Source organism: Hyaena hyaena, unplaced genomic scaffold, assembly GCF_003009895.1.
Source record: "Hyaena hyaena isolate Hyena2069 unplaced genomic scaffold, ASM300989v1 scaffold_1256, whole genome shotgun sequence".
Taxonomy (NCBI): domain Eukaryota; kingdom Metazoa; phylum Chordata; class Mammalia; order Carnivora; family Hyaenidae; genus Hyaena; species Hyaena hyaena.
This window is the reverse complement of record NW_024081878.1, coordinates 433,242-451,472: the sequence shown is the minus strand read 5'-3', so window position 1 is coordinate 451,472 and position 18,231 is coordinate 433,242. Positions and strand designations below refer to the sequence as shown.

At 35.9% G+C, this 18,231-nt stretch overlaps 1 protein-coding gene across 1 annotated transcript in view; it reads left to right on the top strand.

Moving 5' to 3' along the window:
* Window positions 1-18,231, top strand: part of LOC120224774 (arf-GAP with Rho-GAP domain, ANK repeat and PH domain-containing protein 2) — a gene marked incomplete at its 5' end in the record, with an annotated part of 120,794 nt that overhangs the window by 21,034 nt on the left and 81,529 nt on the right. Inside the window, 4 exons of the mRNA XM_039223039.1 lie at window positions 6,354-6,498; window positions 8,545-8,647; window positions 9,314-9,512; window positions 9,701-9,764. Coding sequence (XP_039078970.1) covers window positions 6,354-6,498; window positions 8,545-8,647; window positions 9,314-9,512; window positions 9,701-9,764 — 511 coding nt within the window. The remainder of the gene's footprint in view (window positions 1-6,353; window positions 6,499-8,544; window positions 8,648-9,313; window positions 9,513-9,700; window positions 9,765-18,231) is intronic.

Sequence of the window (18,231 nt, the reverse complement as noted above, 5' to 3'; positions counted from 1 at the left end):
CAGGTTGCTTATATAATTTGATTCTTGGCAATAAGTACAGTTTAAGAGTTTGTACAATCTCTATTAGAGTCCAGAAATAGGATAGTGAGATGATAATTCAAATATAATTATTTTTATCTCCAGAGACTGAAAATTTCAAATAATTTTTTCTTCTTAGCATTCCTTTTTGTTTTAAATTTATGTATTTTGAGAGAGAGAGAGTGAGCAAGTATAAGCAGGGGAGGGGGCAGAGAGAGAGAGAGTGAGAGAATCTCTCAGAGAGTGAGAGAATCCAGTCAGGCTTCATACTGTCAGCACAAAGCCAGACGTGGTGCTCAAACTCATGAACTGTGACAACATGACCTGAGCCAAAATCCAGAGTCAGATGCTTAACCAGCAGAGCCACCAAGGTGCCCTCTTTTTTAAAAACATTCAAGTTTAATATTTTACCTCACTTAGAGAGTTATTTGGCAAACTACAGACTTTGAATTACATCACTAAGACCTATAGAAAATAACATCTTTCAGCATTTAATTTTCATGTTAGTGTCTTTCACTAGGAGATATATAAGATGACTAATGGGTTTTTTTGCTCATTTTAGCTCTTTAAAGTGGGAATTAAAAAGGAGTGATGAAGATTAATAACTAATTTTGGAATGCAAAGACAGGTTATATAAAGTTACTGTGTGTGGTTGGTGTTCATCCCTTTCATTTGAACTCTTGGATTTATTTATATTTTCATTGTCTAAATTTCAGTTGAGAAGTAAGCAAGGAGTGACGTGTACTTTTGGAACGTATAATAATGTAAATAATGTAAAACCCACTAGAAGAGTGAAATAGTAAATACACGCTTTATATTTGCACATAGTTTTTTAGACTTCAGTTGGAGTAGAGCGAGCCTGAATAGACTTGTTTCCAAAATGACGCTTTCTTCCCAATCCCACTGTCTTCCATTAGACTCTGCTTTAGCAAATATGCATTGCCTCTTTTTTTTAGAACGGACCCCAAATTTTACTTTCAAAATTAAAAGAGATAAAGCATATACAGCCTTAGGAAGTAGCTTCTGACTTCCATTATTTCTTGCTCAATTTGGTTGTAGTAGTTAATAACTTCTCCTCCCTTTATCATTTCAGTGGTCAATACCAATTATCTTTAGCTTAAGTTTTGTGTATCACAATATTGTTTCATGTTGTCTGGACCATTATTTATACTCATGTCTGCACTGACTCAGGTATTCTATTAATCTGTATAATTTACTTTCACAAATGAGATTCTCATAGTTTATGCATTAGCAGATTTTGGCTCACTCTGTACCTTTAAAGTGTGTTACATGGCTACATTTTTGTGGTCAGGTCTTACTTCTGTATGTAGTTCTTGGACCCTTTCCAATTTTCTTGTTCCTAAGCCCTGTACCATTTCCAGGTCTGGTTCATCAGCTCTCTTCCACCTTTATTTCAATCCCTGTTGTGATTTCAGAAGCATTCTTTCTACCTTCTAGAATTGCTTGTTTCTCCCACTAGAGAAGAGTTTAGCCAGTGTTTTCCGTCTATTTTTCTTGCTTCTACTTCCAGACTGTGGAGATTGCTGAGAATTGCCAGTTAGGAAACCTTGCTTTTTGTGTTGGCCACAAATTCATGTGGGTTTATTTTTTTTTAGTTTGATTTTAACCTAATCTGGTTGCAACACAGTATTTGGTGATCTTTATAAGCAATTCTTTTTCTAATTTTTACTATACCAAAGGAAAAATAAAATGTTTTCCATGGAAAACAGATTTGTTCCTTGTTTTTTAAATTTTAGACATTATCCTTTGTCTTTGATAAATTCTTTCCCCAGATCTTTTTCTCTCTCTCTCTCTTTTTTTTTTTTTTTTGAAGTAATATTAGGATCTTCCACCTCCATTATCTTATACTATCTTTTTTTCTCTTGTTTTATTTTTGGGAGAGTTCCTTTTCTAAGCTTTCTCTCTTTTTTTATTTTTAAAATTTTAAAATTCATGATTGTAATTTTAATTATCAAAACTTATTTTTGTGTTCTTTTTTCTTTTTAGAACATGCTGTACTTGTTTTATTTATTTTAAAAAAAATTTTAATGTTTTATTAATTTTTTAAATGTTTTTATTTATTTCTGAGAGAGAGAGAGGCAGCGTGAGCAGAGGAGGGTCAGAGAGAGAGGGAGACACATAATCCGAAGCAGGCTCCAGGCTCTGAGCTAGCTGTCAGCACAGAGCCTGACGTGGGGCTCAAACCCACGAACTGTGAGATCATGACCTGAGCTGAAGTCGGATGCTCAACCGACTGAGCCACCCAGGTGCCCCATGCTGTACTTGTTTTAAAGCTACAGTATCTTTCCTTTGACAGTCTGATATTATTTATAGTTTTAAAATTTTACTATCTTGGGTTTGGTTTCTGTCTTTTATGTTGAAAGCTTTCTTTGAAATGTTTGGAATCAGTTGTGAGAAAACTCCATGAGTCTCTTGGGGAGAGTGTTGGGATTAGGGTCTTGGTTATCACTGGCTTCAACATTTTGTATGAAAATGTGGGCAGGTAACCAGGAGTCTGTAGAATGTTGTGTAACCACTTCGTTTCCAGATGGCACCTTACCTCTGCCTCCATACAGTGCTCAGAGTCCCCCAGGTTAGAATCTGTCTGATCCAGTTTCTCCAGAGTAAAGGATTTCCACATGAGGGAGGAGGGGGCTTGTTGCTTAGCTGCTTATTAGCACAGGGGAGAAAATACGTGGACTTTACTCCCTTTATATTATAAACTTGTTTCAACTCTACTTCTTACCCTACACTTCTTTAGGTATTAGCCTCTTCCATAGTTTATAGAACTTTGTAGAACATTACTTGCTTCCTGTTAACCTCTTTTGTATGTCTGAAGGTACCAGCTTTTGCCTCTGAGACAAGTCAGTCATTTGCTATGTACTGCGAATCTCTTTGGGTCTTTGTTCTTTTGAGTTTTAACTTTCTATCTCTTTACTGTCATTCTGCTGTAGTTTTGGGAGAGAATGGAGATGCATACATGGATCCATCCTGTTGTGCTTAAAAGTAATTCCATTTATGATGCTCCTATTCATTATTTAACACATTTCTTGCTTGTGTATTTCTTTTAATACAGCGTTAGCAACCTTATCTGAATCAACTCCATAACTAATAAATTTACTTTCCAGTTTATGAAAATAATAATTTTAACGAACTTTCTCTAGGCTATGCAGGGTGGTGATTCTTTTTTTGTTTTGTTTTGTTTATTTGAGAGAGAGACAGAGATAGACAGACCATGAGCAGAGGAGGGCCTGGAAGAGAGAGAGAGAGAGAGAGAGAGAGAGAGAATCCCAAGCAGGTTCTGTGCTATCACAGTGCAGAGCCCCACACGGGGCTCATTCTCCTGAACTGCAAGATCATGACCTGAGCCAAAATTAAGAGTCAGATGCTTAACTGACTAAGCCACTCAGGCACCCCTACAGTGTGTGATTCTTGAGAATAGAAGAAAACAGTCCTTGTCATCAAATAACTTCTAATATTTCAGATATTACAGTTATATATACATATCCTATTTTAAATTGTCAGTAGATGTTTAAACAGCCACCTATAAAGTCACTTCTGTATGCTTCACATGTAGTACATCCTTTGATCATCACAGTAATCCTATGAGTTTGATGTTTTCCTTATCCTCATTTTGGAGATGAGGAGCCTAAGAGAATGATGAAGTTGTATTTCATAGGTACCCAGTTAGTGATGAAGGCTTTGTTAGAATCCAGAGTCTTGGACTTCCATTTCCACCTTCTTAGGTAACACCACTACATAGTGCTGAGGATGCCACAGGAAGATACTTAATTCAGCCTGATAATGATAAAAGTTTAGAGAAGAGTTCCAAGAGAATTGTGCCTAAGCCCAGTCTTGGAAAAATTGGGCTAGCTGGGTGGAGTACCATTTTAGTTAAGTAATCTTAGCTCAAGATCTAACTGTATATTTCCAGTTCTTCTCTTTATTCTCTTATGTTTTTGAGAAAGACAATGTTCAGCTTGGGAAACATTTTTGGATGGTCTGCCATTTACCTTACCAGAGCTTGTGCCTTCATTTGAGCTTATGAGATCTTTTCCTTTTTTGTTAATGTCATAGGCTGTTGATCTATCCTGACTGGTTTTATTTCTTCCCAATTAGTCTTCAGCATGCTGCAACCTGGCTTCTTTCATAGCACACTAATTCAACTAGGCAGTTACTTTCTTATAAGGAAGATCAACAGATATTGTTTTCAGCCCATCTTTGATTAGATTTCTTTGCTATATTTAGTAGCGGTAATCATTCCTTTTTCGAAAGCTTTGCACCTTTCTGTTTATACACTGCCTCTTCTCATTTGCTCTATTGCTTTTCGTCCTGCCTACATTGGTTGCTCCTTATACTTTAGTTTCTTGAGATTTTTATCCTTGGTTCGTTTATATTTTCATCTACTTGTAATCTAAAGACTTTCTAGTTATTGGGCCTTTTCCTTGCAAACCTATAGTGATCGGTCTCTTAGGTATCTCTCCTTGGATTTCCAACAGCTAACTCCCATTCAATCTAAAAGAAAACTCATTGCATCCACTGAAACAGTTTGTACTTTATTTTGTTTTAAATAAAAGTGGACCTTATGGCCCACCTTGGAATCAAAGCTAAAAATGACTGTTTGACTTCTTCCTTATTCCCTGAGTTTAACCATTATGTGTTTTATCTCCTTAAAACACACACAAGCATGCATACTTTTTTCTTTCCTTCTTCTCTTCTCCATCTCCCTCCTTTAGACCCTTCCTCCCCTAACCCCCCTCCCTGCTACCACTGTCCTGCTTTTGGCTGTCTTAATTTCTCACTTAGACTTCTTTTTTTTTTTTTAATAGTTTATTTTCAAGTTAGTTTCCATATAACACCCAGTGCTCATCCCCACAAGTGCCCTCCTCCATGCCCATCACCCATCTCCCCCTCCCTCCCACCCCCACCTGCCCTCAGTTTGTTCCCGGCATTCAGGAGTCTCTTGGTTTGCCTCCCTCCCTCTCCCCCACTATTTTTCCCCTTCTTCTCCCCCATGGTCATCTGTTAAGTTCTTCCTAATTCTCCTATACGTGCAAACATATGATATTTGTCCTACTCTGCCTAATTTATTTCGCTCAGCATAACACCCTCAAGTTCCATCCATCTTGCTACACATGGCCAGATTTCATTCTTTCTCATTGCCATGTAGTATTCCATTGTATAGATAAACCACATCTTCTTGATCCAATCGTCTGTTGATGGACACATAGGCTCTTTCCATGTTTTGGCTATTGTTGAGAGTGCTGCAATGAACATTACGGTACATGTGCCCCTATGCATCAGCATTTCTGTATCCCTTGGGTAAATTGCCAGCAGTGCTATTATTGCTGGGTCACAGGGGACTTCTAGGGTTAATTTTTGGAGGAACCTCCACACTGTTTTCCAGAGGGGCTGTACCAGTTTACATTCCCACCAACAGTGTAGGAGGGTGCCCGTTTCTCCACATCCTCACCAGCATCTAGAGTCCTCTGATTTGCTCATTTTAGCCACTCTGACCGGTGTCTCACTTAGATTTCTGTTGATAGTGTTCTAACTGGTCTCGTGCCTCTGGTCTCACCTTCATAAATCTATTTTCCACAGTAAGCAACGTGTGTAACATTCATTTCTGATCATATTCCTGTGCTGAAATCATTTTGGTGGCACACCATAAGCTACACAATCAGATCTCAGCAAACTTTTCTGAAAAGAATCAGATATTAAATTATTTAAGCTTTGCAAGCCCGATGATCTTTGCTGCAACTCAGATCTGCCCTTGTAGTGGGAAAACAGCCACAGACAATCCGTAAGCGAGTAGATGTGGCTGTATTTTCATAAAACTTTATTTATAAAAACAAGTGATGATGTGGATTTGGCCTGTAACCTGTAGGCCTGTGATTTGGCCTGTGAAGAACCTTACAATTTGAATTTTAAATTCCCTAACTAAGGCACCACAGGTTATGGCCCCTTTATTCTTCTGTATACCTGCCTAATGTCAACCATAGTCTTACTTTTTACACTACATTTTTTCCTCTGAATACTCCATGTAGACATCAGTCCTTGCTGTTTCAGAGTTGTTTGCAGCAGTGTCTTTATGGATCTGTCTGCTTTTCTGGGCATCAAGTTATTTTTGTCTTGTACATTTCTTATTACTAGATTGTAAATTTTCTGAGAGCAGAGAAAGTGACAACTGTATATCCCGTGCAGCACTAGCATACTCTTTACACAAAATAGGAAATTAGTAAATGTATTTGAATTCAATTGTTATTTAAACTATGTGCTTTTTAAAAACTAGATTTATGGTATAACTCAATTTAGAATTTGTCTTAAACTCCTAGAGACAAATAAAAAGTGGTGTGTTTTGGAAGGAGGCTTCTTGAGTTACTATGAAAATGATAAGTCTACCACACCTAATGGCACCATTAATATCAGTGAAGTTATCTGCCTGGCTATCCACAAAGAGGACTTCTATTTAAATACCGGGTAGGTTTACTATTACACAGGTAGGAGGTGACGAGTATTTTCTGATATTTATCATTCCAGATAATAAGAGTTTTGTTATTTTAATTCTTCATTTGCTTATTATAAAAGGGTTTAATGGTTTCTTGAAGCTTAATCATTTTACAGCTCTGAAAGTTCCTTAGAGAATTCGCTAAAAAGTAGAAAAACTAAAATATTATACTGGGTACTATGAAAGGCTAGCGTATTTGCATCTAATTTGAAATACATTTATAGCATTCCATTCTAGAACATGTAATCCTAAAATATTTATCATTTACTCCTTTAAAATCGAAGACTAATGTATAATTTATGCATTCATTTAATACATTATCATTCAAATAGGCGACAGAAGAAAACAGTCAGTGATGAGTTATTCATATTAAAATAAAAAACTAAATATATTTAATATCATATTGAAATGCCAAATTCCTTAAAGATTTGCTTTAGCTTTTAATGGTTTCAAAAAAGTAGCAATTAGAAGAGTAAGCATTATTTATTTAATATATTTGACTCAAAGAATGGTTTAATAAATTTTTGTAAGGACTTTTAAAAATAAGCCATCTAAGATACTTGGTGTGAAATTTACATTTTGTGATGTAATTAATGAAAAACTATACTAAAATCTTGATTGTTATATAGAAACATAGTATTTTAATATAAATTTTATGAGAATGGGAAGAGATTTGTAAAGCTTTGTGATTTACATAAAATTAAACATAACATAGTATTATTATGTGATGACCTGTATATACTCGTTGAGGTGACTATTTTCTAGTAAATCTAATTTGATTTTTTATGTAGAGAAAACTGATTATTAGTTGATTTTGTTTTAACTTTGACAGTGCTTCTTTCTAAATGAATAATTAGTATGGCTCACTGTGAAATTTAAAATAAATACATTCTAGTGTTCAGATGCTTAATTAGTAAATAAAACAGAATTTAAAATGTTACTACTTTATGTCAGCATATAATCATATCCAGAATTAAAACAGTCTTGATGGAATGTTCTTGGTACAAACAGACATGGCGGGAGAAAATATCTACAGTGAGATAAGGTTAGAAAATAATGATTGCAGCCATATTCTGAGTCTCCTGAAATAGCGTTTTCTAGAGTTTGAACTATGAATTGAGGCAGTGAGGAGTTACATACTTTTGTATTCGAGGAAGAAACCTGACTGAAATGGTAAGGGAGAGATAGGAGGTAGAGAGATGACAGGTACTGAGAGTTTACTTAGAGAGAGATCATTAAAAAGAAAAAAAAAATCCAGGAGTCTGAGAAAATCTTATGATTGAACTATGAGATTAACTGTCTGTCTGGATGAAGAGCTGCTGTTAAGAAGAAGAAATTAAACCCCAAGGTTTTGACCTTGGTGATAAAATAGATGGCCTCTAGGTTTGAAACATGAGGAAAATATAACCAGTTTGGGATAAAGAAAAAAAAGGGGGGGGGGGGAAGAAGAAGGAAGAGGACTTCCATGTAGGGTATTTTGAAGCTCTTTTAGGTAACAACAACATTGTACCTAGCATGTTCCAGGAAATAGTTGGAGCTATGGATGGATCCCAGGAAAGAATTCAGGACCTGGGATGTTACTCTAATTTTATCTGAGTAGGAAGAGACAGTTTGGGGATAAGATGAGATGATGGAAGGAAAATTTGTTAAGACAAGAAGAGGATTAATTAGAGAACTTTTGGACAATGTTTCCTTTAAATAGGTAATTCAGGATGGCCTGGTCTGAGAGAAGAGGAAACCAAAGAGAACCCTTTGATACTACATGGGTCAAAACTATAGGGCATTAACAAAGTCATGCAGTAGGGTGATTCAGTGATCAGAAGAATATTCCTTTTGTCTGATCCAGTGTATTCCATTTATTTGAATGAATTAAAGTATAAATCAGTGGGAATAGATGATAGATTTCAAAGCATTATCCAGTTTTCAAAGGGATTAATTTAATTAAAAACTTGACCTTTGTGTTGTTTCCATAAGAGTCAGAAATAAACAGTGGAACTTTTTATTCATGTGTGCTATAGGCCCATCTTTACCTTTGAGATCTATTTACCCTCAGAACGGGCATTTTTATTTGGAGCAGAAACATCTCAAGCTCAAAGAAAATGGACAGAGGCAATAGCCAAGGTATTTAAATATTGCATATTTATCCTAAGTCCAGAAAATATTCTTAACTTGGAGTCTGTGGTTGAACTTCAAAGGCCCAGGAAAATAAAATAAAAAACTTTTTACTTTATACAAGATTGTGGGGAAAAAATGTCCATACTGCATTAAGTTTTCAAAGGTTTTCAAAAAGTTTTCAAAAGAGATTAAGAGCTTCCTTCCTAGAGCCTTAAGCAGAGAAAAAATTACTTGGAGAAATCATTCTTTGAATTAATGCCATATTGTGACGATTAAGATCTTTTCACTATTGTAAAGTCACGTCTGTGTATGTCTCTTTAATAGGTAAATATGTTATTCATGATATACACAAAGGGGAAAGGAACAGATTCAGCAAGATACAAATGGAGACAAATGTTGAAGGTTGACATTTTGAAAAATGCCACAAATCAGCCTAGAGAATGTTTTCCTATTTCAATTCTGTATATATCAAAAATAGTGGTTTAAGATGATGCCTTTTGAAAATGCATTATAGCTGTTCAGCTGTAAGACTGATAGCAAGTTTAAATTTTTGTTACTTCTAAATTTTTAGGGTGAAAAACTATTTTTGTTTTTCTACCCTCAAATCTGTAGATAGGGAAGGGATTTCCTATTTTCACTGTCTTTATTACTTTTCTGTATTTGTTTTAACAGCATTTTGTTCCCTTTGTTGCTGAAAACTTAACAGAAGCTGACTATGATTTGATTGGTCAACTCTACTACAAAGACTGCCATACCCTGGATCAGTGGAGAAAAGGCTGGTTTTCTATGGACAGATCTAGTTTGCATTTTTGTCTTCCAATGCAAGAAGTTCAGGAGGATAGAATGCACTTAAGAAGACTGCAAGAGCTAAGTAAGATCGTTTTCCTCTCTCATCTTATATTTTGGGTACAGTTCTTTATTGCATATGATGGTAGTAGCATCATAAAATTATGATGCTTTCCTTCCAGACGTGACTAAGTACTGTTAATAAGTGTGTCTTTATGGGTATTTAGTGTCATGTTTTAAATGATATATTCATGCTCTTCTTCCTCCCTACAGCAATCAGCACAGTGGTTCAAAATGGGGAAAAAATAGATGTCTTGCTCTTGGTAGAAAAAGGGAGGTAAGTGCATTTTTGCTCTTTACTCTTTATTGTAATGCTTCTAGGCAGTAGGATATTTTGGTTATCTTCTTTGAGAGAGAATCTATTATTTTATAGCCTGTTGGCAGTTGTCTGAAGTATGTGTATGTGTATGTCTGTGTGTGTGTGTGTGTGTGTGTGTGTGTGTGTGTGTGTGTGTATATACAGACACACACACTTTTCAGTAGAAAGAATATACTAATAAAGCTTGTATATTTTTATATTATGACAAGATCAGTGTGATCAGTCATTTTAGTTTTCAATAGACTTAGATTCCTTTGGGGCATTCACATTTAAGTGAATTTTTGGGGTGCATATTGGCAGTTGTAAATGTATTTTTGATGTAGGTTTATGATAAATATAAATAATATCCTGAATTATCTATGCATGTGAGTCATGCAAAAATAAACTTGATTTCTTGAATTTATTCACTTAAACATAAGCAGCACCTCCTGCATATTAGGCACTGTTCAAGGTATTGGGGATATTGTGCTGAATAAAATTATTTTTATGCCCTCATGGTTTTCTGCTCTCACGGAACATGCATACTAGAGGTAGAAGCAGAATATGAACAGACAAAAAAAATAATTACATAGTTTTACGTGCACCAATTTTAAATACTTAAAGAAATATATTGTAAGGAGAGAGCCTAAAGATACAGTATCCTGTTTTAGATAGGGTGGTAAGAGATGTGCATGAAGCGAAGAAGCAGGCCATGCAGCGGCAGGAATAGAGTGTTCCAGGGATATCTTGAAGATCCTACATAGCTTAGCGTGTTCATGGTCTGCAAGCAGGCTGCTGTTGGCTGGGAGATTTGAATGAGTGAGAGGGTAGAAAGAAATTATTTCAAAAAAGAAAAAGAATTATATCAGAGATCTTCCTGGGCTTGATCATATAGGGCCTCACAGGTAAAAGATTTGTGTAAAGATTTGAATTTCATTCTGGGCATGAAGGGAAGCTGCTCATTTGGAGAGCTGGGAAGTGGAATGACCTGTCTTAGGTGTTTGAAGGTCTCCTCTGACTCCAGGGAAACACACTTTTGGGGGATGAGAGTAAAAGTGATTGTCCATTTACGATGCTGCTACAGAGGCCAGACCAGAGATGACTGACCTAATAAGACAGTGTTGAGGAGTGGTTGGAGCCAGTGTGAAGGCAGAGGCCAGAGGGTTTGTTCATTGATCAGATGAATGGGGTCAAGGATGACCCCAAATTTTTGGCCTGAGCAAGTACCTGAATGATGATGATGTTTTGTTTTGTTTTTTCAGATAACAAATGTAGGAGATTAGAGTTAGGATATTAATGTCAGTTTAGGGTAGTAGATCAAGAATTTGGTTTTGAAAATGGTGACATTGAGATGTCTCTTTGATAGCAGAGTGGAGCTGGTGAGTGGGCATATGGGTATGTAAGTCTGGAATTAAGTGGAGAGGTTGCAGCTGGAGGTCGAGGTTTGAGAGTCATTGGCTAAGGAACTGGATGGATTCACCTAGACAAAGAGTAGAGACAGAAGAGAGATTTGAGGATGAAGCTCCTGGGACCCCAATAATAAGAGGTCAGGAAGAGGAGCATGATACAGAAAAAGAGCCTAGGAAGGAACAGGTGGGGTCATATCACGATTAGGTATAAAATCTTGAGCAAACTTTTTTTTTTTCCTATTTTTTACCATTTGCTTTAAAATCCCTTAATTATGTTGGGGAGCCTGGGTCAGTCAGTCAGTTAAGCTTCTGACTTTGGCTCAGGTCATAGATCCATCTCACAGTTTTTGAGTTGGAGCCCTGCATGGGGCTCTGTGCTGAGAGCTCAAAGCCTGGAGCCTGCTTCGGATTCTGTGTCTCCCTCTCTCTCTCTCTCTGCTTCTCCCCTGTTTGTGCTCGCGCTCACTCGCTCGCTCGCTCTCTCTCTTTCTCAGAAATGAATAAACATTAAAAAAAATTTTAAATCCATAATTACACTGATGCAGTATGTTTAGCTCTACAGGAGTACAAGATAATTTGCAGAAACATCTATAATATAAAAATAGAGCTGAATTAGCCTCCCCTCTGGTTATATTTTCTTTGTTGGTGACACAAATAACAACTTTCAACAGTTATCTGAACCTGTCTTCAGTTTCATGGGAGGACATTAACAGCTTCAGACAGTAAGCATATTGCTGATCAGATATTAGTGTCAGAAGCTTTTTTTCTTTGAATTTATAGGCATAATTAGTATTTTTTTACTTGTTTATTTCTGGGATTATAAGTGTTTATGAGACTTGAGATTCTGATTTTTGGTACCAGATGATGGTTTCTCTGTACTTTCTGAGTACTGTTAATTATATATTCAGCAATAATAGGTAGTATTATGTTTAGATGGTTTTGTATTATTAAGGCACTAGCATAATGCAGGTTTACAATCATCTATCCGTATTTATGGAATGCATGCTCTTCATATTTATGGAATTTCCTTCCTTTGTGGCAGGAAAAAAGTGGTCCGCAATGCAGATTTGGAGTCTGAACTCCCAGAACTTATGTTTTTAAGCAAATAAATAGCAACTTGTAGTTGAATTTATTGTAGTTATCATTTATATTATCAGATTACTCTAGCTATGTTTTGTTTTGTTTTGTTTTACCATTTTCAGGCTAAGAGGAATTTGATCAAGGATACATAGATTTTAATTAAAATGTGGCTAACCTGGATTAAAATGTAGCAAACAGATTTTAGAATTGTTCAACTTGATGAATTTTTATTTAGTGCCTATTGCATGCAGTGGACTCCCTTGTGAATGTAAAATAGGAAACCCAGAGGACAAACATTTTGTTAATTTTGTATCATCCTGACCTTTCCACTGGACTACATGAATCAGGAGGTGCACTCAGATACACTCTGAGTTCATAGAGTAGTTGAAAACCAATGAAATTGCAAAATAATGGTCAAAGCTGCTTGTGTTTCTGATAATTTCAAAATTTTTATCTACATGAGTTATTAACAAGTTATATTGCAAACATTTTTACTTAAGTGAAGAACAAGGAATATGTCAGGAGTAGAAGAAAAATACAGGAACAATTATAAAACCAAGTTATTTTCCTTAAATCTCTTTGAACAGCTGTCATACAAAATATACCATTTGAAAACAACTGTATTTATCACATGCTTACATCCTGCTTTTACTTGCTTTTCCTGTTTTCTCCAAATCAATAATATTCTGACATTAACCAGAACACAATGATGAGAATGTATTGAACGCATGGTGTAACAGGTACTATTTTAAGCACTAGTAACAGCCTTATGGTGCCTATATGATGTTGACGAGGATAATCTGCGAGTCCAGAAATAAAGCTGCCAGTTATTTCACTGGCAAAAATGGGTTTATTTGGGAATACAGAATTGTAAGTAGGGACAAGCAAGCTACAATGAAAGCATTGGGCAATCCAGAGAGAAAAGAAAAGGAGTAATCTTTTATAGAGGCAAATGGGCACTTGTAGGGGCTTTTATAAACAAAAAGCCCTTTGGACTAAACTGGTAGTTTATAGAGACTTTTCATTGGCTGAGGTTTGATGGTCTCTCATTGACTGGGCAGTTGCTGAGGAGGAGAAAACCTTTCTTCCTCCTGCTGCTCTAGTAAAGATTGAAGTAATGGGCTTGGAAGATGCCCTGCCTGTTGGGTCTGCAATTAATTGACGGACTCATGTCTGTAAATGAGACTTCCCTCCTGACTCCATTCTAAAGGTTTTCTTTTATTTTCACAAGTCCATTTTGAAATCAACTTGAGGTCAGTTTGTAACTTAACCTAAAGATTTTTTTTAATTTTTAAAACAACTATTGTTTATTTACCACACCAAATCATTCTCAAGGATTAAACCAAAAGGGGCGCCTGGGTGGCTTAGTCATTTAAGCGTCCGACTTTCGCTTAGGTCATGATCTCGCGGTTCGTGGGTTCGAGCCCCGCATTGGGCTCTGTGCTGACTGCCAGCTCAGAGCCTGGAGCGGTTTCAGTCTGTGACTCCCTCTCTCTATGACCCTCCCCTGCTCACGCTGTCTCTCTCTCTCCTAGAAATAAATAAAACATTAAAAAAAATTTAAAAAAAAAAAAAAGAATTAAACCAACAAATGTACTAAGAGCCTGGATTAAAAAAGGAGAAGAAGGGGGGAGATGGTGGGGGAAAGGGAGAGAAGCAAACCAAGAGAGACTCTTGAATGCTGACAAAAACTGAGGACTGATGGATGTGGGGGGGCGGGGGGATGGGCATGGAGGAGGGCACTTGTGGGGATGAGCATTGGGTGTTATGTGGAAACTAATTTGTCAATAAACTATTTGTAAAAAAAAAAAAAAAAAAGATGGAGGAAATAAATATATTGTATACAATGGGGAAAAAATATGTTACCAGAATTTAAAATTTCAGCATTTTATTAGAAAAATTAAATTACTTTGTTAGAAAATATTTTGTTAGAAAAAAATATATATCTCCATATAATTCTTACCTAATTAAAGAGAGAGCTGTAAGAAGGGAGGTCAGAAGTGTGAGTCATCAAGAATCAGCCTGGGTAGGGTACCTGGGTGGATCAGTGGGTTAAGCATCTGACTCTTGATTTTGTCTCATGTCATGATCTTACGGTTCGTGGGATGAGCCCCATGTTGGGCTCTGCACTAATAGCTTAGAGCCTGCTTGGGATTCTCCCTCTCCATCTCTTTGCTCCTCTCCTGTGCACGTTTGCTTGTGCGCGCTCTCTCTCTCTCTCTCTCTCTCTCTCTCAAAATAAGTAAACTTAAAAAAAAAAAAAGAATCCATCTGGGAGATTGGGAGTGTACAGATTACAAACTCTGACAGAACATAGAGAATGCAGATGTACGAGGACATGCACCTTATGTGGGGCAAAGTAGGCTGTCATATTTATAGATCTGTGTATTTATATGTACATGTACACATATGTATGTATATATGTGTGTGTTTACATTTGTATATATTATGTGAATAAAATGGACTTCAAATAGGGAATAATGGCTAAAGAGCAGGTTTGAGAGTGAGCTTGGGAAATAATGAGTTTGATTTTAGCCGTGTTAAACATGAGTTGCCTATAAACGTTCAAGGACAAAGTGCTAGGAGGAAGTTACATCTATGGATCTGATGTTCAAATACATGTTAATGGGGTGGAGATCATAGACTTTGGAGTTACCCATATATAGAAGGAAGAAGAGGAGGTCACTTAGAAAGAATCTATGGAGTGAGAAGGGAAGAAGTAGTGTGTTAGAGCCGTGATGAATACACATGATTTTAGAGGCTGGTTGATTGTCAGGGTGGAGTAGCTGCCTTGGGATTTTAATCTAGTTTATCCAGAGGGATAAAACCAAGAGAGGATGGTGTCCTAAAACCACCACCATAAAACCAGAGAGAGTATTTCAAGAAGGCAGGAATCATCAGAACTGTTAGGTGCTGAGGAGGGCAGATACTTCAATGGATAATTGATGCACAGTCCATCTGGTGACTTTGAAGAGAGCAAAAGAGATAAAGCAGAAACTGGGTTAGATTAAGTTTGGGAATTCTGTAACTTGAAACAGCTGGTAAGTTTGTTGAGAATGTCTGGAGGTTAATAGGATTAGTAAGGTAGTAGGGATTTGTCCCAGAAAGGGAATATGTGTGCAGTTTGTTTTAGATGGTTTAAATTTGCGCAAGTTTAAATTCTGATGGAAAGAGATGCAAGAAGGGAGATATTGAAGGTATAAGAGAAGGGGACAAGAAGAAAGTAAGGTCCCTTGATTATAACAGGAAGAGAAGAGGAACTGATGGATGGTTTTGGATGTTGGTAACTTTCTAGAGCTTTTGGGTAGAATGTTGAGAAAGATATCCATCTGATGGTTTTCATTGCTTTTTGACCTGGTAGATAAGGATGACTCCTGAGCTTTTGGCCTGGGTGACTTTAGGAATGGTTGTATCATTTACCAAGATAGAGATACCCTCTCCCAGTACTCAAATAAGGCTAGTTAATTATAGATATGATTGCTTAAGAACTGTTTTAATAGTGTCAAAAGAAGATAATTTCATTGCATTGCCCCCTTTTTCATCTCTTTTTTGATCTGTTTCTTGGGAAATAATGACTGTAAGCTAACGTAGATTGTTAAACTTGTCAATGACAGATAAAATTGTGGCTTTAGGAAGTAAAACAACTTCCAATTATTCATATTGGTAGCATATAGAGATAGGGTGAATAATTGAAAGAAAGAGGAAACCAACCAACTGTAAGTTTAAGTCTTTTTTTTCCTAGTAATATCTTGCAAGTCATAAGCTTAATAAATTTTACATCTTTTCCCTGTCCTTGTCTACCTTTGATTAAAGTGCCAAAATATATTAATATTTCTTAAAGAGAAGGAAGATGAAAAAAAAGCCCTGAACTGGAAAAGTTCATATATTGATACTCATCCACTGAATATAGTCAGTATTTAGATATATATTTTAATCTTCACAATGATTATCTTTATGTGCATAACGTGTCTTTATACAGAAAAATATTGCAAAAATATTTTGCACACACAGAGCATTTTTGCTCTAAAAAGCTCTAAACAGAAGGTGTTCCAGATGGTGTCACTTTAATGTGTATTCTTTGTATACTTTAAAAATTATTATTTTATAAAATAAAGCCTTCTTGATTACACTTAAGGGTTTCTGGCTTGCTATTTGGTGCTACTATTGGGACTAAGACTCTGATTTTCTTTTATGACTTAGGATTTCTTTGTGTTAAAAAAAATAATGGTTTGAATATCTATTGTTAGTGAGTGTTCTAGACTATGAGGTCAGAAGGCATTTTCCTGGACAATAGGTGATATATCTACTTTAACTGGAATGTTCAAAGCATCCTTTTCTTAAAATGTGAAAACTATTTCTGCATGTTAGCCTGCACTCTCTATATATGTTTTTCTGATGAATAAACCACTCTGTTCACGATTTTCACTTTCTATAGCTACATGCCCATTTGTCAAAGACACCTGTTATTAAGCTTTAACTGAAAGGTTGTTGGTTGTAATGAATACAGTATGAATAACTCAGATATGTTATCAGAAACAGAAAAGGCTGGCATGTTTCTTTGTTTTGGGTTTAGTTTGTTAAGATTTCTTGGTTGACCTATAGTATAGCATAATGCACTTGATGGCTCCCAAGCCTGACTGCATTCAGTGTTAATTGCAAATTCCTGACATAAAGAAGCTAACACTGGAGAATAAACACTTCATCAGTACATTCCACAATTATGGAACAGATTACTTTTCTCATTTTGGGAGATTAAGACCCTGAGTTTAAGATTCTTCTTTCATATCAATTTATTACATATGATGTTTTTTTTTTTCCCCTCCTTGAATTGTATTTTGCATTAGCTGATATGTTAGCAATACTCTGGAGGGTGAATTATCTTAAAATGGTTTCTAAATTGTGCATGTAATTGCAAATTAAATAGTAGCCGATTGCCCACAATATCAGCTTGACTGCTTTTGTAATTTACTGACGATTTAATTCATAGAGGTAGTTTAATCTGCATGTTGCCAAGACAAACAAGAGATTCTCTTTCCTTACTGCCCCCACAGGTTTTGCAAAAAGAAAGAAACTATTCAAATTTATATTATAAAGTGAATTTTTTTTTTGTTAAATAGAATTACAGTAAAGGGAACGCGTGACTATTTAACACAGGTAGATTTTAAAGTATATATTATTTGCTTCAAAAGTTTCTTTTACTCAGTTTAAAGCACCTTTCATATAATAGATCAAGTAAATGAACAAGTGAATGTGATAATACCTGAAAAGACCCAAAAGAATGAGAATATCACTTCTAAAGAAATATGAGCAGGATAATGACTTTTTTTTTTTTTTAAGAGAAGTATATTTAACTAGATCTAGAATGCTAGATAGGATTTCAGTAGGAAAAAATGAAGGAGCAAAGAGACTAAGGTATTCTATAAAGTGGAAACAATAGGCTCAGAGGAGTAGGATGGCTAGGGAACAATTTCAGCGCAAGCTGGCCTTGACCTTAAGTTCCTGAGGAGGAAACATGAACCAATGAGCTCGGAAAGATAGACTGATACCATCTTAGTATTATCAGCTAAATGTAATTAATAACTTGGCTTGTTCTGGAAAAGACTTCAGGTTCTTTTCAAGGGTACAAAATATGTATTTTTTTTTAAGATACTTTAAAACTTAAAAAAATACTGTTTGTTAAAAGTGTGAATTTGGATTTATTCTGCAACCCAGTGAAACACTTAACATTAAACATAAAACATTAAAAGTTTTAAGCAGACTTGAAACAAGGCTGTTTCTCCCATTCCTGTGGGTGATTGCCTAAATAGTATGCAGAGATGAGATTGAAAAACTGGAACCTTTGCTTTTCCTGGGGAATGAGGTGCTTTAACATATTTTACTGAACTGTTGGCTTCAAAAGAAACAAGACCTTTAGAATAATACTTCTTCCTGCATGATTTTTGTGCCACAGTCTCTGT